Source organism: Takifugu flavidus, chromosome 2 (assembly GCF_003711565.1).
Source record: "Takifugu flavidus isolate HTHZ2018 chromosome 2, ASM371156v2, whole genome shotgun sequence".
NCBI classification, from domain to species: Eukaryota; Metazoa; Chordata; class Actinopteri; order Tetraodontiformes; family Tetraodontidae; genus Takifugu; species Takifugu flavidus.
The window spans coordinates 13,377,955-13,405,505 of record NC_079521.1 but is presented as its reverse complement, the minus strand read 5'-3'; the positions used below and the strand labels follow the sequence as shown (position 1 = coordinate 13,405,505).

Here is a 27,551-nt window from a genome sequence, read left to right as displayed (position 1 = left end):
TCGAGGTTTTCTGTGACGTCAAAACCGCGCTGGCCTTGCAAAACTGTGCGATACCGTTGCCACAACAACCCTAAGAGAGAGAAGCGTGTTCTGAGAGAAGATCCCTCCACATCAGACAACAAGCCGTGACACGTCAGGTGAGCTGGCCAAGAATGCGACCTGAGCTGCGAGAGCTGCTGTGATTGGTGGAGAGCGCCGCCCGTCAACGCTCGGAACAGGCCTTCAGGTTTCGACTCAGACGCGTTTGTATTTGCCGGGAGGCTGTGCATCTCTCCGCTAAAGTTTTAGCCCTTCTTTGGAGAAATCGACTGACTTTATAGCTCTGGTAATGGATTGGAGATTTTTCATCTGGACCCTGCTGTGTCTGTGTGAGTACAGATTAACTCTGTCTAGAATTTGCATATGTTTCCCTTTTGCGCTTGTCACACGCCTGCCACAAACCCGCCACACCTGTTTGCGCTTCTTTCTTTTTTTTTTAGAACAGATCCACCGCAGTTCAGCCATTAGATTACTCTTTTTTCGTGGCACAACTCACTTTTTTCAAGTAACAAATTGTCTTTTAAAACAACGCGCAATTGGTGTTTCACCTTTTACATTTAAGCATTAAATATCACTCTTCGTTACTGCAACAAAGAAAGCAAATATTTACGTTTGTTGCTTTATTAGACACACATTTACCATGTATATCGAGTTGAAATGAAAATAGAAATATTTGTTTTTTCCCGTTTAGTGAAGTTTTATATTCCAGGGAAATTGTGTGTGTTTCTGTAGTCGTAGTCGTACAAGGATGGGTGCGGTAATATGGCTGCTGTAGATCTCATTCCCAGTCTGTATATCTTACTCACAGATAGTAATACAGTCAGGCCATGACAAAAACTAAACAAAAAAGTCAATTTTAAAGTGCATTTCTTCCATATTCTCCTGAAATGTTCGCTTTGTTTTGAAAATCAAGAAGGCTATGTCTCCGGTTTTAAAATTCTTCTCTATTCTGGCCATATTCAGCAATTTTCATTTCACCACGTTTATCTGCATAATTCTGTGAAAGTCACATTTACTGTCATTACTGTTTCTCCTGTGCATGCCTGAAAGCGCGGCCAGGTGTCGAAGCCCTGAACGTGGACATCCCTGAAGATCTCTATGAGTTTGCCAGAGGGGACAACATCACGCTGCCCTGCAACTTTAAACCAAGTATAAAACCATCTCTGATCATCATCACGTGGTCCGCTGAGGCTGAAGCAGCCGGCGCTGAAGAGGTCAGATTGCTGTCCTTGTGTGATGGATTATTGGCTGTTTCTCATAACCAAGACAACTCAAATTCTTCCCATTTTTCTTGTGCTCTTCATCTGACAGAATTTGATCCTCACCCATTATTCTAGTACTGCAGTTACCGACATCTCACCGCCATACGAAGGCCGAGCGAGCCTGGATGTAGATGTTGACCAGGGGAAGGCTAACCTGAAACTGTCCTCCATCAAGATGGAGGACAACAAAGTCTTTGAGTGTCGTGTCCAAATCCCGCGTGATGATGAAGGCAAACCCGTCGACACAGCGAAACTGGTGGTTCTAGGTAACCATTGACTTAGTCGTGATAGTTGTGTACCTTTTTCATTTTCTATTCTTGCTCATGATATCCTACAGTTCCTGGCGGTTTTAGGGAGAAAATAAGTCCGTTTTTTTGAAAACTCTTACTTTCCATGTGCAGTTCTGAGTTCTGTTAAGATTTTAACTCTTCCATGTTCTGTAGCAAAGGTCCCAAATCTGCGTAAGTTTAAAGGGTAGGGATAAGGGAAGGGCTGCACAGGCCTTGAAATGCAGACAAACCAGGACCTGACTTGAACATAAATTTTCCAAAATATACCATGCCCACTGACGTCATGGCGGAGCGTAGACAAAAAAGGAAAGCATGCATCTGTAATTGAGCATAATTATTGATTTTAACACTTATGGCACTCGTATTTTTTAACAGATATTAAATCCTTAGCTGTTGCACATAAATATTTAGTCACCTTTGGAATTGTCAGTTCTATTTCAAAATTGTTTGTTATAGCAATCAAACGCATCCATAGCCAATAATGGCTACACTGTTGGTAACTTCACTGCAGAAGCACTTCACTACATTTCACAAACACCTTGTCGTAGAATTGACCAGAACCACGGCGTCTATCACTATCACTTGTCGCTTCTGCTGACATAGCAACAGACTAGCGTCTGACAACTTTTGACAACATAGTGGTAGCCAAGTGGTGCTCAGTTTTGAGGGAAAGGGGTGGACTAAGAGGAAGGGATAAAAAAAGAATTGAGATTCAGCCTTAATCACAAGAGTAGTCAAATGTCAAATCTGTTTGTTTTCCAATAGTTGCACCTTCTGTCCCGATCTGTGCCATTGAGGGAAAGGCACAGTATGGCCAGAACATCAACCTGACATGCAAGTCTGAGGAAGGCTCCCCGCCGCCCACTTATAAGTGGCAAGGTCGTGATGTCCGAAACATGCCACGTGTCCCAGACCCTAGAACAACTGACAGTAAGTAGAGGAAGATCCATTTCTGTTATTGTTGCTTGTACGTGCAAAAATGTGCACAAAGCTAAACTACAGTGAACAGTGGTGATGGAGCACCATCCTGCCTTATAATTGTCTAATGATTCAGCTGTTTATTTGTCTTTCAGAGGACGGCATCCTGTCTCTCTACAACATCTCCAAAGATACATCAGGATATTACATCTGCACCTCATCCAACAAGATCCGGTCCGCTCAATGCAACATCACCCTCGCAGTCATGCCGCGTGAGCATAAATTTTACCTCTTGTCACCAAAACCACCATCAAAACTATCCAATCAATAGTTCCTCCATCTTTTCATCACAACATCTTGGTCCCATCCTCCTTGCAGCCACCATGAACCTTGGATCCACTGGAACAATTATCGGCATTGTCGCAGGTGTAATCGGGCTCATCGCAATAATCGTTATCGTCTATTGTTGTTGCCGCCGGAAGAAGAAGAAGCAACAAGATGCTGAATATGCTATGGGGTAGGGCATGAGTGCACACACACTCACTGTGATGGAAACCTGTGTGATACTGATGAAGTGGAAGGTTAGACCAAAACAAGGCAATGCACAACATTGTTGAAAACAAAGATTTTTAGAATTTTTATATCAAGAAGAGAAAATCTATACGATCTGAGAGATCTTTGGAAGCGGTGATCATTTGTTGGAGCTTGCAGATGGGTGGCTAAACCTGCGAGGGAAGTGAGACGGTGTAGCACACATTTTGGGTAAAGCTGCATTTCCCTTTTCATTTTCAGAGTTCGTGAAGATGAGTACCATGACAAAGAGGAAGCAAAAAATGGTGAAAGTCGGCATCCCGACGGACAGGAGGACCCTGTTGACATCCGTGACCGTCGCGAGGAACGGAGTGAGCGCAACTATGACGATCAGCGAAGCGACTATGACGATCGGCGAAGCGACTATGATGATCGCAGGGACCGTCGTCGCGACTACGACGACCGGCGCAGCGACTACGACGACCGGCGCAGCGAGTACGACGATCGGCGCAGCGACTACGACGACCGCCGGAGTGACTACGACGACCGCCGTGACAGGTACGATGACTCCTACAATCGTCGTGATGACAGAGGACGCAGAGACCACTATGACGACCGCCGGTACGATGAGCCCTACGATGATCGCGAAAGCAGCAGACCACGAGTGCCAGCCAATAAACCACCAAAAAAGGACTATGACGATTAATTAAATCCACCACTTTCTCTTTTGTCATCTCTGCAGTAAGGTTTGACAAAAATTTACTGCTTTTGCTTCGATCAAACTTTGATCACGCGAAGTTAAGCACTGTAATGTATTTTTGTTAGGCTTTAATAATAGCTAATAATAATGATATTGATACTACTACTAATAATAATATGTTGTTGGTTCTAGATCTCAAGGTCATTGTGGGTATTAGAGAGCTTAGGCCCACAAGACTAGTTGCTGTGGGATTGAACCACAGCAACCGACCTCGACCTGTAAAATAGCATTTATCTAAAATTGTTCCAATTTTCTTGGATAGCTTCTTTCATTTTCTTTTCTCTTTTTGCTGTCAGGATTCTTCTTTGACTTCAGTATTTCAGTATTTTCCTTCCACAGCCCAAGAACCCATATGTACTGTTATATACGGTATAGTAAGTACACAACCTTGGATAAAATATACACTGAGGGAAGGCTGGATAAAATGCATCCATCACATTGATCTCACATTTGTACTAGTTAATTGGTATTGTGCAACATTTTTGGAGAGATTCAATGTGGAAGATTTTAGAATCCATTAGACAGGATGGACTAGTTTCATACACTGATTCAGAGTTTAAAGATATCTATTTTAAATCCTTGTTTTATTGCATACCAAGGCTTATATGACATTTTATAGGTCCACCACCACTAATTTCACACCTGTTAAACAAACATTGGTAATTTTGTTTTTTATGGTTAACTTTTTAGGTCACCGGTTTTCCTGTGATGCTTTTGTTAATGGGTAACTTTTAGGGTCGTGAAAAGTTGTCTTTTTTTTTTAAAACTGTATATGTCCCTAGGTTTTTATCATCAGAGTTGCAAATGTTAGAAGGTGCAAAGCTTTCATGTTGATGTGGAAATGACTTAAACATGTCAAACATGTACAGCAGTCAAATAGCAAAAGTTTATGTGCCACATTACAGTGATGTATGTTTTTATATTTAGAATTACTTTTTAATACAGAAATATGAGGATGTGCTATATGCTTCCAACTCAGCCTTTGTAATATTATCAGCCTTGTCGTAGTTTTCTGGAACCCCTTTTGTGATTGCCCATGAAGTGTGACGCAAACAGTGATTCAATAAAATAAGCAAAGCAATATTTTGCAAGTGACTGAGGATGAGATAAAGAGGATAGAGTCATGTAGGCATATTATTGTGTCCAAATTAGTCAATAAATGCTAAATTGTAATGGAATACATATTTGCATTAGCACAAAAAAATGGAGCTTGATGTGTAATTCAGTAGCGTCGCTGACCAGCCGGGATCAGAGAGCAGGCTGAAGTCTTTTCATCTTTCTCTCTAATTTTACATTTTTCAGCCATGCATTCACCGTGGCATTGATTCATTTGCGAAAATATGAGCAGTGTGTAATATTTTTTTCTATCTTTACTCTGCTGTGCCTGTTATTTATTTTGCCTTCAGCCATATTGTTGTCTAACAGTACCGATCCTGTGCACTAGATGGCAACATTACTACTCATTTCCATATGATGGGCATGCAAATTCAGTATAATTAAAAGCAGGTTATGAATTGGTCTAACTTTAGACAGCTGCCAATTTTTTTTCTGTTTTGTTTTTTGCCCTTTAGTAAAACCGTCCCCCTTTTATTTCGGATTTAATCAATCCATTGTCTCGTAGTTTTGTTGGCGCTTATACAGCGATTACGACCCCCGGATATGCAGTATTAAAACTCCAAAATAAAACAAAATTTGACCAGACGAGATATTTTTTCCACATGAGGCTAATCGAGATCTTAAGTAGCATAGTGGCCTTCTACCAGTTTTTCCTCATCACACATATCTTTTTCTTCACAATTGTACAAAAAGAAGGGGTGGTAATGTGTTAGATATGTGTTTAGTCTGTAAATTTAGCATGAGAACAAACAAGTCCATCCGTGCGCATCCTAGTTTCCCGTCACATTACTATTTTGAAAGTCATAACCGGAAGTTCTGAATTTTATTTTGTTGAGTTTGATTGTCCCGCTGCCGCTGTCCCGTTATTTGCTGGTTCAAACTATCCCGAGTCTGGAGCGTCTGGAATCCCAACGTGAGATGAAAAAGAAAAGGTGGACGACCTCCTCCCAAAGATGAAATTCATACGTGCCGTTTGGAAAATGTTGTCGATGGAGTGGTGGATTTTTATCGTTTGCCTGGCAGGTAAGAGAAATGAAGATGGAATCCAGCGAGTGAAGTGGTTCAGCAGGTTGTTTCACTGGATGTCGGAGTTGGGGACTGAAGTTTAACAGCTGAGCTAAGCCTTTAAGAAGTGATTCCAACTTTGCGATCTTTTAATCATAATTCCACGCCAGATATTCTTACGATGGTGCTTGTTGTTCTGAGGACATCCCAGTACAAACAAGATTCTATAATAATAATAAAGAATTGATGCTAGCGTAGCACTATGTTTAGCCATGTGTAAATGATTCGACCAGCAGCTTTGAGGTTTGTGGATTAAGAGGCCTAACTGACTCAAATTTTCTACGTTTTAAAGACACAACACCTTAAAAATGGACCGTCCGCTCGTATATCGGTAATAATCTAATTTAACATAATTTAATGTCCCACACCTGTGACATATGGACGTCATAAAGTTTTTAAACAGTCCCCTTAAGTGAGGGGAATTTGGGATGGGCACAAAAAATTGTAATTCTTCAAATTCTTCCCTCTTGACCCGTGCACTTTAAACTAACCTTAAGACACAATTTCAAGCAAACGGAAAGGATGATATTTTCCCATCACAAACCAATTAGAAAAGCCTCCTCCTGTTTTCATTTTCTTCTCTGGGGGTGGCTTATTCTCAAAACTAATAAATCCTGGATCACCCCAACACTAGGAAGAACAACCTCTTGGCTTTTCCCCTTAAAAAACATAACTATTTCATTTAAAAAGGTAGAAAAAGAAGTTCTTCCATGTGTTTAGTGAGCGTGATTCTGTTCAGTCTGACACAAAACAATGCTTCATTTTTCATAAAGCCTCACAACTTAAGCCAAACCTCTGCTCCAGATCCAGATTGGCTTTAGATGAAACACAAAAGGCTGCACATACCAGGGGCAGTGGGAAAATTAAATAAAGACTACCAACTTCAGCAAATCTTTTTCTGGAGGCATTGACAGGCCTCTACCTAATATAAAATCCTTGAGGCAGATGTAGCCTTAAAGATGAGCAAGTGGTGTTATTTGGGAATATTTTATAAGGCACAAAGAAGCACTTAGTAGAAGAAAGAACCGCTTGTTTTCCTAAATTGGCTGAAGTCTCTTCCATTCCCCTTCCTCTAGTCTGATTCACTCATATCTCCTGCTGCTTAGCCTTCGAAACACAACATAGCAGTGGCAGCGCAGACAGATGTTTATGGGTGTGTGTGGGGGGGTGTTTTCCTCACATGGTCACCTCTGATCTGTATCTTACTGTTCTGCAGAGCTTCGGCTTCCGCTCATAAGCAGCATCCTGCAGCTACAGAGTCCTGGCCAACTCAGTCAGCTTTATTTAATTGTACCTACCTTTACAGTGATTTTTACACTCAAACTAAAGGAAAACCACATTTGGTATGTCTCCTTTACTACGTGTACTTTTGGAAAGCACAGTGATTTTACTACCGTACATGTCATTATTCAAGGAAAGCATCAGATCTGGGATTTGATTTGTACAAAAAGCAAAGAACAGGTGTCTCCTTAAACCTTGAGTCCCAATACCACATTTCATGGCCATTTCTGTGGTGGATTAGAAAAAGCCAGAGCACTTCCAAGTCCTTTTTTTTCTGATTAAAAAAAATGCAGGCACGCATTCAGTGGTTTAATGCTGCTAAATCAAACTAGTTGAGATATAATTGCAACTTTCATTTGTACCTGGTCTTCTTAAGACAAACAGACCAAACAGTTCAGCATGCAGCACGATGGAGGTTCCAAAGAGGAGTGAGGGAGAAAGACAGCCTGCGATCAGCTCCAAGCCAGCCGTCAAATCCAGGAGCCTCCAACACACACACACACACACACACGCGCGCACACACAGAACCCATCAATGGGCTGAGGGCTGTAACCATGTACAGAGCAGAACAGATGTAACACAATGTACCAATTACAGTAAGAACAGAAGACTAATTACTGCTATACATGTACAAAAAATGTTGGACACTAGTCTTCAAGGTCTATCTCTCTCGGTTGAGTAAAGGTGGAGCTCAGATGGCCTTAGAGGGCGGATTATCCGAGTCTTAGTGAACCTTTTCTTCTTCACACTTCCACAACCCTCCCTCATTATCTCCCACAGGTGTCCTCCCACCTCCCTCCTTTGGGGTCCATGTGTTTGTGAGGGATGAGAAGCGGTATGCTGTGCTGTTCCAGTCCGTGGTCCTGCCGTGCCAGTACAACAGCGTGTCCACGCAGACCCCCGTGGTGCAGTGGGTGTACAAGTCGTACTGCCGTGACCGCACGCGGGATTCGTTCAGCCACGCCGATGTACTGAGTGGCGGCCTGGGAGGAGGCGGGCTGACGGCGGGTCCGGAGGGGCAGGCGGGGGATACGAGACGGGAATGAGAGCGAGTTATCTAGACTGCGCAGACAGCAGCAGGACGGTCCGAATGGTTGCCTCCATCTCGGGTTCCTCTGTCACTCTGTCAGAGTACTACAAGAACAGAGACATCTCCATCAATAACAGTAAGAATTAATTTTAAGACCTTATCAAAAGGAATAATATCGACCTTAATAGTGACGCTTGCAAAAATGCTGCAGCATTAGAACACATTTAAAAGCAGTAGTGTTAAACCTCTCAGTAAAGGCACTTGCTTTGCCATGTTCGTACCAGTTCATGCAGATTGCCCAGTATTGCCATGCCTCTCACTGTCCAGAGTGCAGGGTTACTTTCACACCATTTAAATTAGCTGAAGGACAGCGTGGGTAAGTGTATGAGAGTGTGTGTTGGTTGGCGAGAGAGAGGTAGTCTTGTTTGCAGGCCTCAGATTTACGATGCTGTAACTCTGAGCGAAGAATCAAGCGTCTCTTCAGCAGCCAGAACAAGAGACAAAAGGAGCCGCTTTCACGCCGTCCTCTCATTTATCCTGACCTCTCACTCTGCCCCACTGATCTTCCACTTTTATTCCATCGCTCTGGTTCTCCATCATCTGCGCTCATGTGCATCCACGGCACTTTGTTTTTCCCAGTTTAGTTCCTCCCTTGAAACCCGTCATACACTGACAAACTAGACAAAACAGAAAGTTGTCACCTCAGTGTGTTGGCTCTTGCGATGCCCAACCGTCCGTGTCCTTTTTATCCTATTCAGGGCCACAGGGAAGCTGTCCCAGCGTGCACTGGCCAGTGGTTGTTCGAGACTTTCAATTTCACGGAATAGATGGATAAACCAAAACAAGGATTTCAACCTTTAAATGGCAAACCAGTAGAATACTTGTGTTTAAGATATTAAATGGATGAAATTATATGAAATAAAGGGAAATTAAGCATGCGAAAAGGCGGCAGTAAAGTCTGGGTTTGCTCCTGCAGTTTATCCCGCACATCTCTCCTCCCCTTTCCTCATTCAAGAGGAAAAGGAAGTGAACCTTGCAACTCATTTCCTGTTTGCTGTATTTCTGTCTGACCTATTCAGAAGCACAATTACTCTCTGCACAATCTTCCTCCCAAATTGTATTTGAATTGTTCATGTAGGCAGCACTATTAGACAAATTTAAGTCCTGTAGGTACTGTATATTTGTGTGCATTCCTATATTTTTGACAATGACTTGGTTCAGAATAGTTGCTGGTTATTTACAAATAATTCCCTTTTTTTGTCCTTCAGAGGCCGACCTGAGGATAGGAGAGGTGCAGTGGGGAGACAGTGGAGTGTACATGTGTAAGGTGGTTATATCTGATGATTTGGAAGGACAGAATGAAGCCTCAGTGGAGCTACTGGTTCTTCGTAGAATGCGACCTGAGCTGCGAGAGCTGCTGTGATTGGTGGAGAGCGCTGCCCGTCAACGCTCGGAACAGGCCTTCAGGTTTCGACTCAGACGCGTTTGTATTTGCCGGGAGGCTGTGCATCTCTCCGCTAAAGTTTTAGCCCTTCTTTGGAGAAATCGACTGACTTTATAGCTCTGGTAATGGATTGGAGATTTTTCATCTGGACCCTGCTGTGTCTGTGTGAGTACAGATTAACTCTGTCTAGAATTTGAATATGTTTCCCTTTTGCGCTTGTCAAACGCCTGCCACAAACCCGCCACACATGCTTTTTTCTTTTTTTAGAACAGATCCACCGCAGTTCAGCCATTAGATTACTCTTTTTTCGTGGCACAACTCACTTTTTTCAAATAACAAATTGTCTTTTAAAACAACGCGCCATTGTTGTTTCAGCTTTTACATTTAGGCATTAAATATCACTCTTCGTTACTGCAACAAAGAAAACAAATATTTACGTTTGTTGCTTTATTAGACACACATTTAACATGTATATCAAGTTGAAATGAAAATACAATTTATTTTTTTTCCCGTTTAGTGAAGTTTTATATTCCAGGGAAATTGTGTGTGTTTCTGTAGTCGTAGTCGTACAAGGATGGGTGCGGTAATATGGCTGCTGTAGATCTCATTCCCAGTCTGTATATCTTACTCACAGATAGTAATACAGTCAGGCCATGACAAAAACTAAACAAAAAAGTCAATTTTAAAGTGCATTTCTTCCATATTCTCCTGAAATGTTCGCTTTGTTTTGAAAATCAAGAAGGCTATGTCTCCGGTTTTAAAATTCTTCTCTATTCTGACCATATTCAGCAATTTTCATTTCACCACGTTTATCTGCATAATTCTGTGAAAGTCACATTTACTGTCATTACTGTTTCTCCTGTGCATGCCTGAAAGCGCGGCCAGGTGTCGAAGCCCTGAACGTGGACATCCCTGAAGATCTCTATGAGTTTGCCAGAGGGGACAACATCACGCTGCCCTGCAACTTTAAACCAAGTGTAAAACCATCTCTGATCATCATCACGTGGTCCGCTGAGGCTGAAGCAGCTGGCGCTGAAGAGGTCAGATTGCTGTCCTTGTGTGATGGATTATTGGCTGTTTCTCATAACCAAGACAACTCAAATTCTTCCCATTTTTCTTGTGCTCTTCATCTGACAGACATTGATCCTCGCCCATTATTCTAGTACTGCAATTACCGACATCTCACCGCCATACGAAGGCCGAGCGAGCCTGGATGTAGATGTTGACCAGGGGAAGGCTAACCTGAAACTGTCCTCCATCACGATGGAGGACAACAAAGTCTTTGACTGTCGTGTCCAAATCCCGCGTGATGATGAAGGCAAACCCGTCGACACAGCGAAACTGGTGGTTCTAGGTAACCATTGACTTAGTCGTGATAGTTGTAGTTCATTCTTGCTCATGATATCCTACAGTTCCTGGCGGTTTTAGGGAGAAAAGAAGTCCGTTTTTTTGAAAACTCTTACTTTCCATGTGCAGTTCTGAGTTCTGTTAAGATTTTAACTCTTCCATGTTCTGTAGCAAAGGTCCCAAATCTGCGTAAGTTTAAAGGGTAGGGATAAGGGGAAGGGCTGCACAGGCCTTGAAATGCAGACAAACCAGGACCTGACTTGAACATAAATTTTCCAAAATATACCATGCCCACTGACGTCATGGCGGAGCGTAGACAAAAAAGGAAAGCATGCATCTGTAATTGAGCATAATTATTGATTTTAACACTTATGGCACTCATATTTTTTAACAGATATTAAATCCTTAGCTGTTGCACATAAATATTTAGTCACCTTTGGAATTGTCAGTTCTATTTCAAAATTGTTTGTTATAGCAATCAAACGCATCCATAGCCAATAATGGCTACACTGTTGGTAACTTCACTGCAGAAGCACTTCACTACATTTCACAAACACCTTGTCGTAGAATTGACCAGAACCACGGCGTCTATCACTATCACTTGTCGCTTCTGCTGACATAGCAACAGACTAGCGTCTGACAACTTTTGACAACATAGTGGTAGCCAAGTGGTGCTCAGTTTTCACGCCCTCCCCTTACCGTTCAGTTTTGAGGGAAAGGGGTGGACTAAGAGGAAGAGATAAAAAAAAGAATTGAGATTCAGCCTTAATCACAAGAGTAGTCAAATGTCAAATCTGTTTGTTTTCCAATAGTTGCACCTTCTGTCCCGATCTGTGCCACTGAGGGAAAGGCACAGTATGGCCAGAACATCAACCTGACATGCAAGTCTGAGGAAGGCTCCCCGCCGCCCACTTATAAGTGGCAAGGTCGCGATGTCCGAAACATGCCACGTGTCCCAGACCCTAGAACAACTGACAGTAAGTAGAGGAAGATCCATTTCTGTTATTGTTGCTTGTACGTGCAAAAATGTGCACAAAGCTAAACTACAGTGAACAGTGGTGATGGAGCACCATCCTGCCTGATAATTGTCTAATGATTCAGCTGTTTATTTGTCTTTCAGAGGGCGGCATCCTGTCTTTATACAACATCTCCAAAGATACATCAGGATATTACATCTGCACCTCATCCAACAAGATCCGGTCCGCTCAATGCAACATCACCCTCGCAGTCATGCCGCGTGAGCATAAATGTTACCTCTTGTCACCAAAACCACCATCAAAACTATCCAATCAATAGTTCCTCCATCTTTTCATCACAACATCTTGGTCCCATCCTCCTTGCAGCCACCATGAACCTTGGATCCACTGGAACAATTATCGGCATTGTCGCAGGTGTAATCGGGCTCATCGCAATAATCGTTATCGTCTATTGTTGTTGCCGCCGGAAGAAGAAGAAGCAACAAGATGCTGAATATGCTATGGGGTAGGGCATGAGTGCACACACACTCACTGTGATGGAAACCTGTGTGATACTGATGAAGTGGAAGGTTAGACCAAAACAAGGCAATGCACAACATTGTTGAAAACAAAGATTTTTAGAATTTTTATATCAAGAAGAGAAAATCTATACGATCTGAGAGATCTTTGGAAGCGGTGATCATTTGTTGGAGCTTGCAGATGGGTGGCTAAACCTGCGAGGGAAGTGAGACTGTGTAGCACACATTTTGGGTAAAGCTGGATTTCCCTTTTCATCCAGACCACGAGTGCCAGCCAATAAACCACCAAACAAGGACTATGACGATTAATTAAATCCACCACTTTCTCTTTTGTCATCTCTGCAGTAAGGTTTGACAAAAATTTACTGCTTTTGCTTCGATCAAACTTTGATCACGCGAAGTTAAGCACTGTAATGTATTTTTGTTAGGCTTTAATAATAGCTAATAATAATGATATTGATACTACTAATAATAATAATATGTTGTTGGTTCTAGATCTCAAGGTCATTGTGGGTATTAGAGAGCTTAGGCCCACAAGACTAGTTGCTGTGGGATTGAACCACAGCAACCGACCTCGACCTGTAAAATAGCATTTATCTAAAATGGTTCCAATTTTCTTGGATAGCTTCTTTCATTTTCTTTTCTCTTTTTGCTGTCAGGATTCTTCTTTGACTTCAGTATTTCAGTATTTTCCTTCCACAGCCCAAGAACCCATATGTACTGTTATATACGGTATAGTAAGTACACAACCTTGGATAAAATATACACTGAGGGAAGGCTGGATAAAATGCATCCATCACATTGATCTCACATTTGTACTAGTTAATTGGTATTGTGCAACATTTTTGGAGAGATTCAATGTGGAAGATTTTAGAATCCATTAGACAGGATGGACTAGTTTCATACACTGATTCAGAGTTTAAAGATATCTATTTTAAATCCTTGTTTTATTGCATACCAAGGCTTATATGACATTTTATAGGTCCACCACCACTAATTTCACACCTGTTAAACAAACATTGGTAATTTTGTTTTTTATGGTTAACTTTTTAGGTCACCGTTTTCCTGTGATGCTTTTGTTAATGGGTAACTTTTAGGGTCATGAAAAGTTGTCTTTCTTTTAAAACTGTATATGTCTCTAGGTTTTTATCATCAGAGTTGCAAATGTTAGAAGGTGCAAAGCTTTCATGTTGATGTGGAAATGACTTAAACATGTCAAACATGTACAGCAGTCAAATAGCAAAAGTTTATGTGCCACATTACAGTGATGTATGTTTTTATATTTTGAATTACTTTTTAATACAGAAATATGAGGATGTGCTATATGCTTTCAACTCAGCCTTTGTAATATTATCAGCCTTGTCGTAGTTTTCTGGAACCCCTTTTGTGATTGCCCATGAAGTGTGATGTAAACAGTGATTCAATAAAATAAGCAAAGCAATATTTTGCAAGTGACTGAGGATGAGATAAAGAGGATAGAGTCATGTAGGCATATTATTGTGTCCAAATTAGTCAATAAATGCTAAATTGTAATGGAATACATATTTGCATTAGCACAAAAAAATGGAGCTTGATGTGTAATTCAGTAGCGTCGCTGACCAGCCGGGATCAGAGAGCAGGCTGAAGTCTTTTCATCTTTCTCTCTAATTTTACATTTTTCAGCCATGCATTCACCGTGGCATTGATTCATTGTGTGAAAATATGAGCAGTGTGTAATATTTTTTTCTATCTTTACTCTGCTGTGCCTGTTATTTATTTTGCCTTCAGCCATATTGTTGTCTAACAGTACCGATCCTGTGCACTAGATGGCAACATTACTACTCATTTCCATATGATGGGCATGCAAATTCAGTATAATTAAAAGCAGGTTATGAATTGGTCTAACTTTAGACAGCTAATTTTTTGCCAATTTTTTTTCTGTTTTGTTTTTTGCCCTTTAGTAAAACCGTCCCCCTTTTATTTCGGATTTAATCAATCCATTGTCTCGTAGTTTTGTTGGCGCTTACACAGCGATTACGACCCCCGGATATGCAGTATTAAAACTCCAAAATAAAACAAAATTTGATCAGTCGAGATATTTTTTCCACATGAGGCTAATCGAGATCTTAAGTAGCATAGTGGCCTTCTACCAGTTTTTCCTCATCACACATATCTTTTTCTTCACAATTGTACAAAAAGAAGGGGTGGTAATGTGTTAGATATGTGTTTAGTCTGTAAATTTAGCATGAGAACAAACAAGTCCATCCGTGTGCATCCTAGTTTCTCGTCACATTACTATTTTGAAAGTCATAACCGGAAGTTCTGAATTTTATTTTGTTGAGTTTGATTGTCCCGCTGCCGCTGTCCCGTTATTTGCTGGTTCAAACTATCCCGAGTCTGGAGCGTCTGGAATCCCAACGTGAGATGAAAAAGAAAAGGTGGACGACCTCCTCCCAAAGATGAAATTCATACGTGCCGTTTGGAAAATGTTGTCGATGGAGTGGTGGATTTTTATCGTTTGCCTGGCAGGTAAGAGAAATAAAGATGGAATCCAGCGAGTGAAGTGGTTCAGCAGGTTGTTTCACTGGATGTCGGAGTTGGGGACTGAAGTTTAACAGCTGAGCTAAGCCTTTAAGAAGTGATTCCAACTTTGCGATCTTTTAATCATAATTCCACACCAGATATTCTTACGATGGTGCTTGTTGTTCTGAGGACATCCCAGTACAAACAAGATTCTATAATAATAATAAAGAATTGATGCTAGCGTAGCACTATGTTTAGCCATGTGTAAATGATTCGACCAGCAGCTTTGAGGTTTGTGGATTAAGAGGCCTAACTGACTCAAATTTTCTACGTTTTAAAGACACAACACCTTAAAAATGGACCGTCCGCTCGTATATCGGTAATAATCTAATTTAACATAATTTAATGGCCCACACCTGTGACATATGGACGTCATAAAGTTTTTAAACAGTCCCCTTAAGTGAGGGGAATTTGGGATGGGCACAAAAAATTGTAATTCTTCAAATTCTTCCCTCTTGACCCGTGCACTTTAAACTAACCTTAAGACACAATTTCAAGCAAACGGAAAGGATGATATTTTCCCATCACAAACCAATTAGAAAAGCCTCCTCCTGTTTTCATTTTCTTCTCTGGGGGTGGCTTATTCTCAAAACTAATAAATCCTGGATCACCCCAACACTAGGAAGAACAACCTCTTGGCTTTTCCCCTTAAAAAACATAACTATTTCATTTAAAAAGGTAGAAAAAGAAGTTCTTCCATGTGTTTAGTGAGCGTGATTCTGTTCAGTCTGACACAAAACAATGCTTCATTTTTCATAAAGCCTCACAACTTAAGCCAAACCTCTGCTCCAGATCCAGATTGGCTTTAGATGAAACACAAAAGGCTGCACATACCAGGGGCAGTGGGAAAATTAAATAAAGACTACCAACTTCAGCAAATCTTTTTCTGGAGGCACTGACAGGCCTCTACCTAATATAAAATCCTTGAGGCAGATGTAGCCTTAAAGATGAGCAAGTGGTGTTATTTGGGAATATTTTATAAGGCACAAAGAAGCACTTAGTAGAAGAAAGAACCGCTTGTTTTCCTAAATTGGCTGAAGTCTCTTCCATTCCCCTTCCTCTAGTCTGATTCACTCATATCTCCTGCTGCTTAGCCTTCGAAACACAACATAGCAGTGGCAGCGCAGACAGATGTTTATGGGTGTGTGTGGGGGGTGTTTTCCTCACATGGTCACCTCTGATCTGTATCTTACTGTTCTGCAGAGCTTCGGCTTCCGCTCATAAGCAGCATCCTGCAGCTACAGTCTGAGTCCTGGCCAACTCAGTCAGCTTTATTTAATTGTACCTACCTTTACAGTGATTTTTACACTCAAACTAAAGGAAAACCACATTTGGTATGTCTCCTTTACTACGTGTACTTTTGGAAAGCACAGTGATTTTACTACCGTACATGTCATTATTCAAGGAAAGCATCAGATCTGGGATTTGATTTGTACAAAAAGCAAAGAACAGGTGTCTCCTTAAACCACATTTCATGGCCATTTTGTGTTTTCACATCTGTGGTGGATTAGAAAAAGCCAGAGCACTTCCAAGTCCTTTTTTTTCTGATTAAAAAAAATGCAGGCACGCATTCAGTGGTTTAATGCTGCTAAATCAAACTAGTTGAGATATAATTGCAACTTTCATTTGTACCTGGTCTTCTTAAGACAAACAGACCAAACAGTTCAGCATGCAGCACGATGGAGGTTCCAAAGAGGAGTGAGGGAGAAAGACAGCCTGCGATCAGCTCCAAGCCAGCCGTCAAATCCAGGAGCCTCCAACACACACACACACACACACACACACACACACACACACACACACACACACACCACACACACACGCGCGCGCACACACAGAACCCATCAATGGGCTGAGGGCTGTAACCATGTACAGAGCAGAACAGATGTAACACAATGTACCAATTACAGTAAGAACAGAAGACTAATTACTGCTGTACATGTACAAAAAATGTTGGACACTAGTCTTCAAGGTCTATCTCTCTCGGTTGAGTAAAGGTGGAGCTCAGATGGCCTTAGAGGGCGGATTATCCGAGTCTTAGTGAACCTTTTCTTCTTCACACTTCCACAACCCTCCCTCATTATCTCCCACAGGTGTCCTCCCACCTCCCTCCTTTGGGGTCCATGTGTTTGTGAGGGATGAGAAGCGGTATGCTGTGCTGTTCCAGTCCGTGGTCCTGCCGTGCCAGTACAACAGCGTGTCCACGCAGACCCCCGTGGTGCAGTGGGTGTACAAGTCGTACTGCCGTGACCGCACGCGGGATTCGTTCAGCCACGCCGATGTACTGAGTGGCGGCCTGGGAGGAGGCGGGCTGAACGGCGGGTCCGGAGGGGCAGGCGGGGGATACGAGACGGGGATGAGAGCGAGTTATCTAGACTGCGCAGACAGCAGCAGGACGGTCCGAATGGTTGCCTCCATCTCGGGTTCCTCTGTCACTCTGTCAGAGTACTACAAGAACAGAGACATCTCCATCAATAACAGTAAGAATTAATTTTAAGACCTTATCAAAAGGAATAATATCGACCTTAATAGTGACGCCTGCAAAAATGCTGCAGCATTAGAACACATTTAAAAGCAGTAGTGTTAAACCTCTCAGTAAAGGCACTTGCTTTGCCATGTTCGTACCAGTTCATGCAGATTGCCCAGTATTGCCGTGCCTCTCACTGTCCAGAGTGCAGGGTTACTTTCACACCATTTAAATTAGCTGAAGGACAGCGTGAGTAAGTGTATGAGAGTGTGTGTTGGTTGGCGAGAGAGAGGTAGTCTTGTTTGCAGGCCTCAGATTTACGATGCTGTAACTCTGAGCGAAGAATCAAGCGTCTCTTCAGCAGCCAGAACAAGAGACAAAAGGAGCCGCTTTCACGCCGTCCTCTCATTTATCCTGACCTCTCACTCTGCCCCACTGATCTTCCACTTTTATTCCATCGCTCTGGTTCTCCATCATCTGCGCTCATGTGCATCCACGGCACTTTGTTTTTCCCAGTTTAGTTCCTCCCTTGAAACCCGTCATACACTGACAAACTAGACAAAACAGAAAGTTGCCACCTCAGTGTGTTGGCTCTTGCGATGCCCAACCGTCCATGTCCTTTTTATCTTATTCAGGGCCACAGGGAAGCTGTCCCAGCGTGCACTGGCCAGTGGTTGTTCGAGACTTTCAATTTCACGGAATAGATGGATAAACCAAAACAAGGATTTCAACCTTTAAATGGCAAACCAGTAGAATACTTGTGTTTAAGATATTAAATGGATGAAATAAAGGGAAATTAAGCATGCAAAAAGGCGGCAGTAAAGTCTGGGTTTGCTTCTGCAGTTCATCCCGCACATCTCTCCTCCCCTTTCCTCATTCAAGAGGAAAAGGAAGTGAACCTTGCAGCTCATTTCCTGTTTGCTGTATTTCTGTCTGACCTATTCAGAAGCACAATTATTCTCTGCAGAATCTTCCTCCCAAATTGTATTTGAATTGTTCATGTAGGCAGCACTATTAGAAAAATTTAAGTCCTGTAGGTACTGTATATTTGTGTGCATTCCTATATTTTTGACAATGACTTGGTTCAGAATAGTTGCTGGTTATTTACAAATAATTCCCTTTTTTTGTCCTTCAGAGGCCGACCTGAGGATAGGAGAGGTGCAGTGGGGAGACAGTGGAGTGTACATGTGTAAGGTGGTTATATCTGATGATTTGGAAGGACAGAATGAAGCCTCAGTGGAGCTACTGGTTCTTGGTAAGTTGTGAATGTTTTCACTGTTTAATGTGAAACGAGCAGGTTTATGATAGCCCAGGAAACATGGGGCGAAGACCACGGCATGCAGCACATGTCCTGATTCGAGCCTGGTCCTGCTCAAGGTTTCTTCCTGTTAAAGGGGAGTTTTTCCTTGCCACTGTTGCTTGTTGGGGGTCAATTTTGCTATATAAATAAAGATTGATTGATTGATTGATTGATTGATCCCTCGCTGTGGCAGGTGTGCTTCATATGTGCTGAGCATCAACACACCAACTCCTTTGAGATGATTTTTCTTTTATGTTCAGCCATTTTGAAAAGCTGATGCTTTTCCCTGACAACACTGACCGCCCAGGTTTATTGGTTACAGGGTATAATCTGTAGCCATAGCAACTACAGTATATCCATTCAGAGTGATTGCTACTGGATGTAGCAAATGTGCTACTTGGAAATAGCTTGATTATTCTCACTAATAAGCTTATTAGTGTACCTTCATTCCACCTCACGGAACTTGTGTGAGGACCGAGGAGAGTGAAACAGATATTAGACTGGCTTTACGATGTCTGTGTACTTCTCAAATGTTACCATCGTTTCGGCTGAAACTATGTGACTGTTGGTCTCCTGATTTATTCTGAAGGTCAACTTTTGTATGGCTGGCACTCAGAGAATTATGCGTATGCACAAAAGACACCCGGTCCAGCACTGGACACGTAGCAGTTATATTTTATAAAGAGTTTATGCAAATTTAGCTTAAATGTTTCTACAGATTTGGTACATATGTAGTTTATTGGACACGATGATGCTAGATAAGTAACTTTTTTTCAAATCCCAATGGGTTTTGTCGTCTATTGATATACGGTGGCGTGTGAGGCACTCGTGTCTCCATAACAACAGCTGAGGCCGCCATAAACGGCTGAGGGGGACAGAGTCCTTTGTCCGAGAAAGCAACGGCTTCAGAATAAAGAAGTGGATGATTTAATGATGTAAAGGAAGGACAGCAGAGCAGGAAGATACAAAAGATGGAGAGAGACTCTCGACTGATGTGGAACTTCGAGTGGCTGAGGCAGTGTAGCAAGAGGGAGTTCACATCGCTGCTTCCCAGTTTGAAATCCGTTTTTTGTCTTTATGGTTCAGAAATGCGTTAAATAAACGGCACAACATATCCGACTCCTCTTCTTGCTCCTTCAAAAATATAAGGCTAAAGCTTTTCATCCCTATCTGCCATGTTAATGTTTTGTCCTGGTGGAATCTGGTGACCTTGTGTGGATCCTGGTGAAGCTTTAGGATGAGACATAACACTTCTCTAAGAAGTAGCAAATCTACAGAATAGTCCAAACCTCTGCACATGTCGCATTATCATGAAAGAACTCATTCAGTACAGTTTTGAAGTAAAAAGCTGATACAATGTCTAATGTCGTTCCGTTGTTTCGGGTTTGATGATCGGTTTTGTTGTGTTTTTTATGATTTAATGCAATATTTGCTGGTCAAACATCAGAGATTGGAAACAAAATATCTGTTGGGAAATAAACGTTCCAGCAACAGTTTCCTGGCTGTCTCCATGAAAAATGTGCCTGCCTGTCATCTTTGCTGCGCAAGCTTGCCAACAGCTTCAGCCTCTCGGGCAGCCAGCTTGTTTTGAAGGTCGCCTTCATGCGAGACAGAGAAACCTTGAGATGTTTGATTGGCCTGTCGATCATTCAGGTTTGGAGACTTTCTGGCTTAGCTCTCCAGTGCATGCCGGCGCCCACTTCCTTTTATTCTATATCTCTTTTAAATCCATTTACTGCTTGCATGCCACTGCAGCTGCCACGTTCTTGGAACCAATCATTTTAATTTATAACAACCTCATTTCCTCTCCTCCCTTCTCTGCACTTGCACTCTGTCTTTCTCCAGGTTTTTCAAGTGTGCCTGAAGACCTTCTGCCAGACTTTGATTTGAAGATTATGCCAGGTAGGGGCGTAATATCCTCTCCCCCTTACCTGGTTCTTTACATTTACAAACTAATCCAATTAGCTGCACTAATGCTACATTTGGAATGCCAAATCAACCACTAAACCCACAGACCGAGACGAATAAAGCAGAACTGTTGAGACAGGTTGCTCTCTTGCTTTTGAGCTTCAGAAAAGGTCAAAATATTTAACGCTATATTTAGCAGTTTGGATCACACCCACCAGATAATGACAATGCAGTTGCCACTACGATAGGTTGTGATGGAAAACAGCTATTATGTTCATTAGAGGTATTTGCGGCTGAGGTCAGCAGCCTGTCATCACCGCTGGGACGCAGCCTCCTCCACATCCAGTGAATAAGAACAGAAGAGGTTTGTTTGTGACAAATTCTTTTTGGAACAGATTTAATCCCCAACAGAGGCGGTGGCCAGTGATAGATAAATGTTTTAACTGTGTGTAAAGCCCCCAGAATAGCACGAGTGACTCATCCAGGGCTCCATTTTCTCTAGTGTCAGCATTAATACTGTCCACTTTGGTGACCCTATCGGTTTATGAAGCGTGTGGCTCTGTGTGTGTGTCTGCATCTGTGTGTGTGTGAGATGGGGGTCTTGATTGTGTAAATGTTTTTCCATTACGAGCCGATTCGTCATCACAGCCTGTATCTTCCAGAGCAGCGTAAACTGTCATTTTCCTTCCTGCACTAAACCAAATTTCCGGAGTGTTTGTGTTTCTTTCTTCCATGTCGAACATTTCCTTGTCTGCCTTCCTTTCCATTGTCCCTGTGTACAGATACACATACTGTATCTGCCATATTCACTTGTAATTTGTGGTCACTTCAACACTGTTACGCTCCATATTGCTAGAATTTAGATTTATTGGTTTGTTTTTTGGGATTTTCAACACCTTTGATGTTTCTGCACCAGACTGATATCACATGCCGTCACAAGCATTTCACTCTCATGCCAATAACACACACTTTCATCAGTGTGTCACTGAATGTAAGTATAGTGCACATTGTTTGTTGTGACTTATATGCATTCTTTGTTGTGCTTGCTTCCAGAGTGGGTATTTGTGGCTTCAGTTGCGCTGGGCAGTGTGTTATTCCTGCTGTTGGTTGGGATTTGTTGGTGTCAGTGTTGTCCTCATTCCTGCTGCTGCTACGTCAGTTGCTGGTGCTGCCCTGACACGTGCTGCTGCCCGAGACACCGTCAGTACAAACACAGACGGAAATTCTGACTTTATTCTCAGAGTAATGAGAATTCTTATTTTAAATAAAAATTGTTTGCTGTTTGCAGTTTATGAAGCAGGTAAAGGCATAAAGACAGGCACCTCCACCCCTCAAACTCCTGCTTATCCTCCATATTTTGTGACTGGTGTTCCGGCGATGGTCCCAATTGCTCCCCCCTCCCTAGTGGACAAGGTTTCCACTGTCCCCCCTTCAGACGGCAGCCTGCTCACAGCAGGTAAGCATTTATGGTACTCTTTTTTAGAAAGTGTTCCTCTTGTTAGATTTTTATTTGTTAAACTGTATTTATCTGTTTTAATGCTCGTAGTACTCAGGTTAATACATTGTTAAATACTTCCTGCCACCATTTTGGCCAGAAATATTGGTACAATTATCAATGAATGAGGTGGTAAACAACCTAGAGCCAAAAAAAAACCTTCCCATGAAACCCAACTTGAAAGATGCCTTCAAGGTTTCCATGCTGATGGATCAAGTGTGTATCTGCAGTGCCCGTCCATCCTGTAGGGCTGCCCTATCGTGTGCCCTCGCCTCAGGAACAGGATTCTCTCAGGGTGCTACAGTATGTAGAAAAACAGCTGGCTCACTTCAACCCTGCCAGGTCCCTCAGCCACCAGTGTAAGAGCCATGATTGCATCCTGGAAATCTCTGGATCTCCTACTCAGCATGCTGATTCAATGTGCATGTTCTGTAGCGTTGGCCGTCTTTTAGCTTTATTTTTCTCTTGGCTTGTCTTGCACGCCTTTTCGCCTAGGATTTGATCAGATTTCCTGCAGAACCGTCGTGCATGTTTACTCACCTGAACAAATATTGTGTTTTAACAATCTTAGGAGCTTTCTTCAACCACTTGCAGACCCTGACCTTAATACCTCCCGGATCTTCTTGAAGTCTGATTCTTTCTTAAACAGAACATTCTTCTTATGTCCTATTTTGTGTTATTTTGTCCCACCCAGCCTGCAACCTGTCTGAACTTAGCTCCCTCCATGAGGGAGAAACAGGATTCCACCAAATATACCGGACCGTTCAGAAAAAAGCTCTGCCACCCATTCTGGACCACGAGGCTCAGCCGGAACCCCAACGCTCTTCTGACAACCGCAGTCCAGAGTCACGACATCACCGTGACAATCTGCCATCACCCCAGCGACGTCGCGGTGACCGGGAGCCAGAGCCAGGCCGCAGCCAGGATGAGTCTCTTCCTCAGCGGCGGTACAGCGATGACCCGCCTCCTTCCTCACAGTCAAGCAGGCCCAGTCGAAATTATCGGCAACAGAATCACAGCGAGGAGCAGAACCACAGCAGGTGCAGAAATCCATATTCTTTTAAAATGTCTTTATTTTCATTGGATAGGAACAGCATGAATCATCAGACTGTTTAGATAGGTGGGTCTAGGAACACTTCGGTGACCTGAATCTGCGACCAAAACGCTCGGTACTGACCTTGTGTTGCTTGTTGCAGGTGGAATCCTCGTTCGGAACATCTCCATCGAAAGAAGTACCACTCTGCGGGACGATCGGGTTCACTTGATGAACTGGAGGAGTTTGTGGCCTCCTACAAGCAGCGAAGAGGCGCAGGAGAGGGAGAAGAAGAACAAGGAGTCTATGAGATGGAGTTTCAGGACTTCAGCCGATATCCTTCCTACCGGGTTGGTGCCTCTCAGCACTTTCAGGACAATGAGCCTGAATACTGCGGCATTGCTAAAGATCACCTCAGACAGGACAAGAAAAGCAGGAAACCCATAAGTCCACTTCATTCACCTAAGAGGAGAGGCGCCGAGGAGGACGAGTGGACTGCCTCACCACGTCCAACAGCCAGTTCACCATCTTCTTCTCATGACAAGGACTACGATAGTGCATTCCTGAGCAGCCTCCTGGAGCGCAAGGCTAAGCTGCGAGGAACTGTCCAGGGGAAGAGTGGGGGCGATTCAGACACGCCTTCCAAGAGCAGCTCAAAGAAAAGCAGTGGGGAGTCCAGTCGGCACTGCAGCCGGTCACCCAGTAGCAGGCCTGAGGTGGAATCCCTGCCTCTGTACTATGACTCAGAGCAAAGCAGGACTGAGAGGCCATCACCCCGGCCGCCCCCCACAAGTGCTCGCTCCTCTCAAACTCTGGCACATTCCCTGACCAGTCGCAGAGAAGAACCCAGAGACAAAACCCGCAAAGCGGTGAGTTGCTTTTTTCGCCATAGTGTTAATAATGACTCCACGTGTGAGTAGAACTGCACTTCTGGCATATTTTTGAGTTAACCTTTAGTGTTTTTTTTATCACTTATATTAGAAAATATTCAGGATATCTGAAGAACATCATCAGGAACAGTGCCAGTGTCAAACACAAGGCTAGATGAACTGTAAAAATCAAGAGATTTTAGCTGAGTAATTGAAAAATATATATATAAATGTCTCCTGAGCACAGTAGTGCAGTCTGTGAGGTAATAATTGGGACTAAATGCTGTATTGAGTTCATAAGCCTGAGCACTACAAACCCAGAGTAAGTGTTCTTGTTGTACCTTTGACAGGTGAGGTTCAGATGCTACAACACTGAATACTAGGTAGAATACTCACCTCAAATGCTCTCAGTAACATTCATTATTTCCTCCCTTCCAAACTCTAACAAGGCAAATTTATGATATAAAATATGACTTCATTAATGGAATCACATTTTAATCGAATTTTACTTTTTTTTCTCAATTGAAGGATCGATTTTTTTTGTCCCACTTTATATTTAACCCTTCAGTACGACTAATCAGTCATTCTAATCCGAAAGCTATGTTTTTCATGTTTAAGTAAACTTTGTGCTTTGTCACGTACTCTTCTCTTAACCTCACCAGAACACTCTTCTCAGCCGGGATTCCCTCATTGTCTGATGAAAGACAGAGAGAGCCTGAGTGAGGACAATGAAGAGAGGAACAGGCCGTGTAGAAAAGCTGACTGATGAAATGGACAGCAGGCACCATTTTTCTCGCATTCCTGGGTGTGACGTCGCCTAGCGATGAGTTCATCGCCGTCACCCTGTGTCTTATATCTCATCTGGACTGAATGTGGATCTATGACCTGGCCTGTCTTACTCTGCAGGACGCTGTTTGTCCACCCCCTCTTCTCTTTACAACAGATGAGCTTCACACCTCCAACACAATGGCTGCCTTCATTTCCATTAAATGGCCTTAACATTTACAGTTCTAAAACTTAAGATCAACAACAACAACACTGCTTTTGTAAAAAGCAACTTTAAATGTGTTTGAGGTCAATAAAAGTTATAACAGTTTCAATCTGGACACATACAGTGGAATATCATAATGTAAACATCTCTTACAGTAGCTCTTAAGGCTATACTAAACAGTACTGCCTTGTAATGAGTTAAATGTCTATTGTTTGCATATTACAAGATCCACCAAAGTCGTTTTGATATTAATAATATAGTATGATGGATTAAGTTGTCAATTTAGCCCATCCAGCTGCATACATGACATTTAACCTAAGTACTGATGACTCTCATGTGCATTGTCCTTATGAGATCCACTGAAAATAACAAACGACAAGTCAGTAAGTAGTTTGTCCTGCCAAACTGTGGTATGTACCCACATCCTGTCCCCAGAGGACGTCCGAGAAATATCTTCATTTCGGAGGATCGTCATCTTTACTGTTTATTCTGTAGCTAGTGTACCTTTCTTGTCTACAGCCTCTACTGCCACCATGTGGCAAAATTAAAACAACTAATGTTTAAATGACAGGTGTCTGACCTGCATTGAAAATGACATTTCAGCTATTTTAATATTATTATGTATTTTAATGCAACTTAAGGACGTCCAGTCATTGATTTAATAGCCTAGAAGAAATGAGTTTGTTTCGGGGATGTCCAGCCTCGTCCAGCGCTACTTAAATCACCGTTTATCAGTCATGTTTTTTTTATATCCAAGGATATTCCCACCTGCGTTGAAAAATAACTTTGGAGACATTTTTGTACACTGTATAAATGTGTTCTGTAACGGGATTTTATTTTGACTTTTTAAATTCCTAATAATTATATTGGTAATATGTAAACTTTACACGGTGTCCATGTGCATGGCTGTCTTTGATTAATGTGATTAAGCTTTTTTCTTACCTTAACCAAGTCAACAGTCATCACTTTTTTCTCCTGTTATCTCCAGCTGTAATTATGTCGCAGCCACCTAACAATGTGCATGATTTCAATTTTTCCTGCCTCCCTGCCCATCTTCGGTAAATAATGTTTCTTTTAGACTTCTCACATTGTGTTTTCTGCTGTGTGTTTTGTGTGTGTGTGTGTGTGTGTGTGTGTGTGATGACTCTGGCTTTTTGTATGAGATGGTTGTAAGGCACAAAGACTTCCATCTTTGTCTATTGTTGCTGCACAGCTGTGTCAGAACTCACACGTCACCGTCCCGCCTCTGTTTGCAGTTAAATCATCATTAATTCATTACATCAATGAACGTGTCAATTAAACGGGCAATATCCAGCTTGTATGCTCTCTCAATTCTTTGGTAAACAGCATAAATAAGAAAGTCAATGTGTTGAAAGATGTCTTATAGACGTGAGGATTAAAAAAGAATAAAGTTAAACTTCTGTAAATTGCAATAACATATAATATTTAAATGTAACTGTAGCCTGTTGACTTATTGTTTGGTGGGATTCTACATACAAGAGAACCAAGCACATCAAGTAGGATGAGACTATCAATATAAAAGGTGTTATCTTGTTTCATTTTCTTCAGTGTCTTGAGTATGTAGCTGAGATCTGTGTGTGTGAGTGTGTGTGTGTGTGTGTGTGGTGTGTGTGTGTGTGGTTGGAGGGGGGGGGGGGGTTAAGTGAAGGGAGGGTTAGAAACATTTACTCATGAATGTCAAGAATGTTTTTGAGCAACTCCTGCACAAGGAGCAAGCATGATGTCATACACACACTTTCATAGAACACAACCAACTAATGCTTATGATAATCATTGTTCAGCAACAGAGAAATATAGTCTTCAGTTTAATACTAATCTTATGTATATGTTGTATAGTATGCACAGTTATTTGAATAAAGAATGTTAATAGATCATTCTAAAGCAGAAGATGATTATTAGTTAAATTTGAGTTATTCAGAAATCCGGTGTATAACTGTCCTACAATGTTTCATATCCTTAAAATGAATGTTGAGGGCATATTTCATTCAGAGACTAACGAGCTCGGTTTGTGGATTTAAATCGTCAATCGGGAACAGAGGAGCCACCTCTGCAGCGCGTTTGTTTCCGGCGCCATCTAGTGGTTACATCTAGGTATCGACAGGTTATTATTTCTTTTATTTTTATGCTTTGGTTTATGAATTTCACATGGCTGATATATTTCTAGAGGTGATTACTGTTAAACTGCTAAAAACCTATATGCTATAACCGTGACCTGGATGAATGAGAACCTACGAGGCGACGAGCCCACACTTTTTTTGCGCATTATATTATATGTATTGGCGGCTCACACAGTCGTCAAAGGAAAAGGAAATGGTTTTCCTAATAAA

The 27,551-nt window shown here is 42.1% G+C and overlaps 3 protein-coding genes and 2 long non-coding RNA genes across 9 annotated transcripts; 3 read left to right on the top strand and 2 right to left on the bottom strand.

Annotated features, from left to right (window-relative positions):
* Positions 1–61: 61 nt before the first annotated feature.
* Positions 62–4,881, top strand: LOC130515263 (cell surface A33 antigen-like). The gene is made up of 7 exons (XM_057015429.1): positions 62–368; positions 1,090–1,253; positions 1,351–1,567; positions 2,357–2,521; positions 2,665–2,781; positions 2,888–3,026; positions 3,302–4,881. Exons 1-7 carry the CDS (start codon positions 329–331, stop codon positions 3,744–3,746), a joined length of 1,287 nt encoding a protein of 428 aa, XP_056871409.1. The 5' UTR covers positions 62–328; the 3' UTR covers positions 3,747–4,881.
* Positions 4,882–7,558: 2,677 nt separating this feature from the next.
* On the bottom strand, positions 7,559–9,270 carry LOC130515292 (uncharacterized). The gene is made up of 2 exons (XR_008947176.1): positions 8,994–9,270; positions 7,559–8,396 (listed from the first exon to the last, which is right to left on the bottom strand). It is a non-coding gene; the product is annotated as an uncharacterized LOC130515292 (long non-coding RNA).
* LOC130515274 (cell surface A33 antigen-like) lies at positions 8,287–14,019 on the top strand. Its single transcript, XM_057015440.1, has 7 exons — positions 8,287–8,428; positions 9,561–9,901; positions 10,613–10,776; positions 10,874–11,090; positions 11,896–12,060; positions 12,204–12,320; positions 12,427–14,019. The coding sequence occupies exons 2-7, from the start codon at positions 9,862–9,864 to the stop codon at positions 12,567–12,569; spliced, it is 846 nt and encodes a 281-aa protein (XP_056871420.1). The 5' UTR covers positions 8,287–8,428; positions 9,561–9,861; the 3' UTR covers positions 12,570–14,019.
* A 773-nt stretch (positions 14,020–14,792) lies between these two features.
* On the top strand, positions 14,793–26,517 carry LOC130515218 (immunoglobulin-like domain-containing receptor 2). 5 transcript variants are annotated; one of them, XM_057015368.1, is made up of 10 exons: positions 14,795–15,086; positions 17,234–17,620; positions 18,743–18,862; positions 20,753–20,809; positions 21,869–22,015; positions 22,104–22,271; positions 22,541–22,669; positions 23,005–23,350; positions 23,507–24,212; positions 24,875–26,517. In XM_057015368.1, the coding sequence occupies exons 1-10, from the start codon at positions 15,017–15,019 to the stop codon at positions 24,908–24,910; spliced, it is 2,166 nt and encodes a 721-aa protein (XP_056871348.1). In that variant the 5' UTR covers positions 14,795–15,016; the 3' UTR covers positions 24,911–26,517. The 5 variants fall into 5 exon arrangements, with proteins under 5 accessions (XP_056871368.1, XP_056871348.1, XP_056871364.1 ...); XM_057015388.1 differs by lacking the exon at positions 21,869–22,015 and having other exon boundaries at positions 14,793–15,086; XM_057015384.1 differs by lacking the exon at positions 22,541–22,669.
* LOC130515296 (uncharacterized) lies at positions 16,471–18,471 on the bottom strand. Its single transcript, XR_008947177.1, has 2 exons — positions 18,186–18,471; positions 16,471–17,588 (listed from the first exon to the last, which is right to left on the bottom strand). It is a non-coding gene; the product is annotated as an uncharacterized LOC130515296 (long non-coding RNA).
* Positions 26,518–27,551: the final 1,034 nt, after the last annotated feature.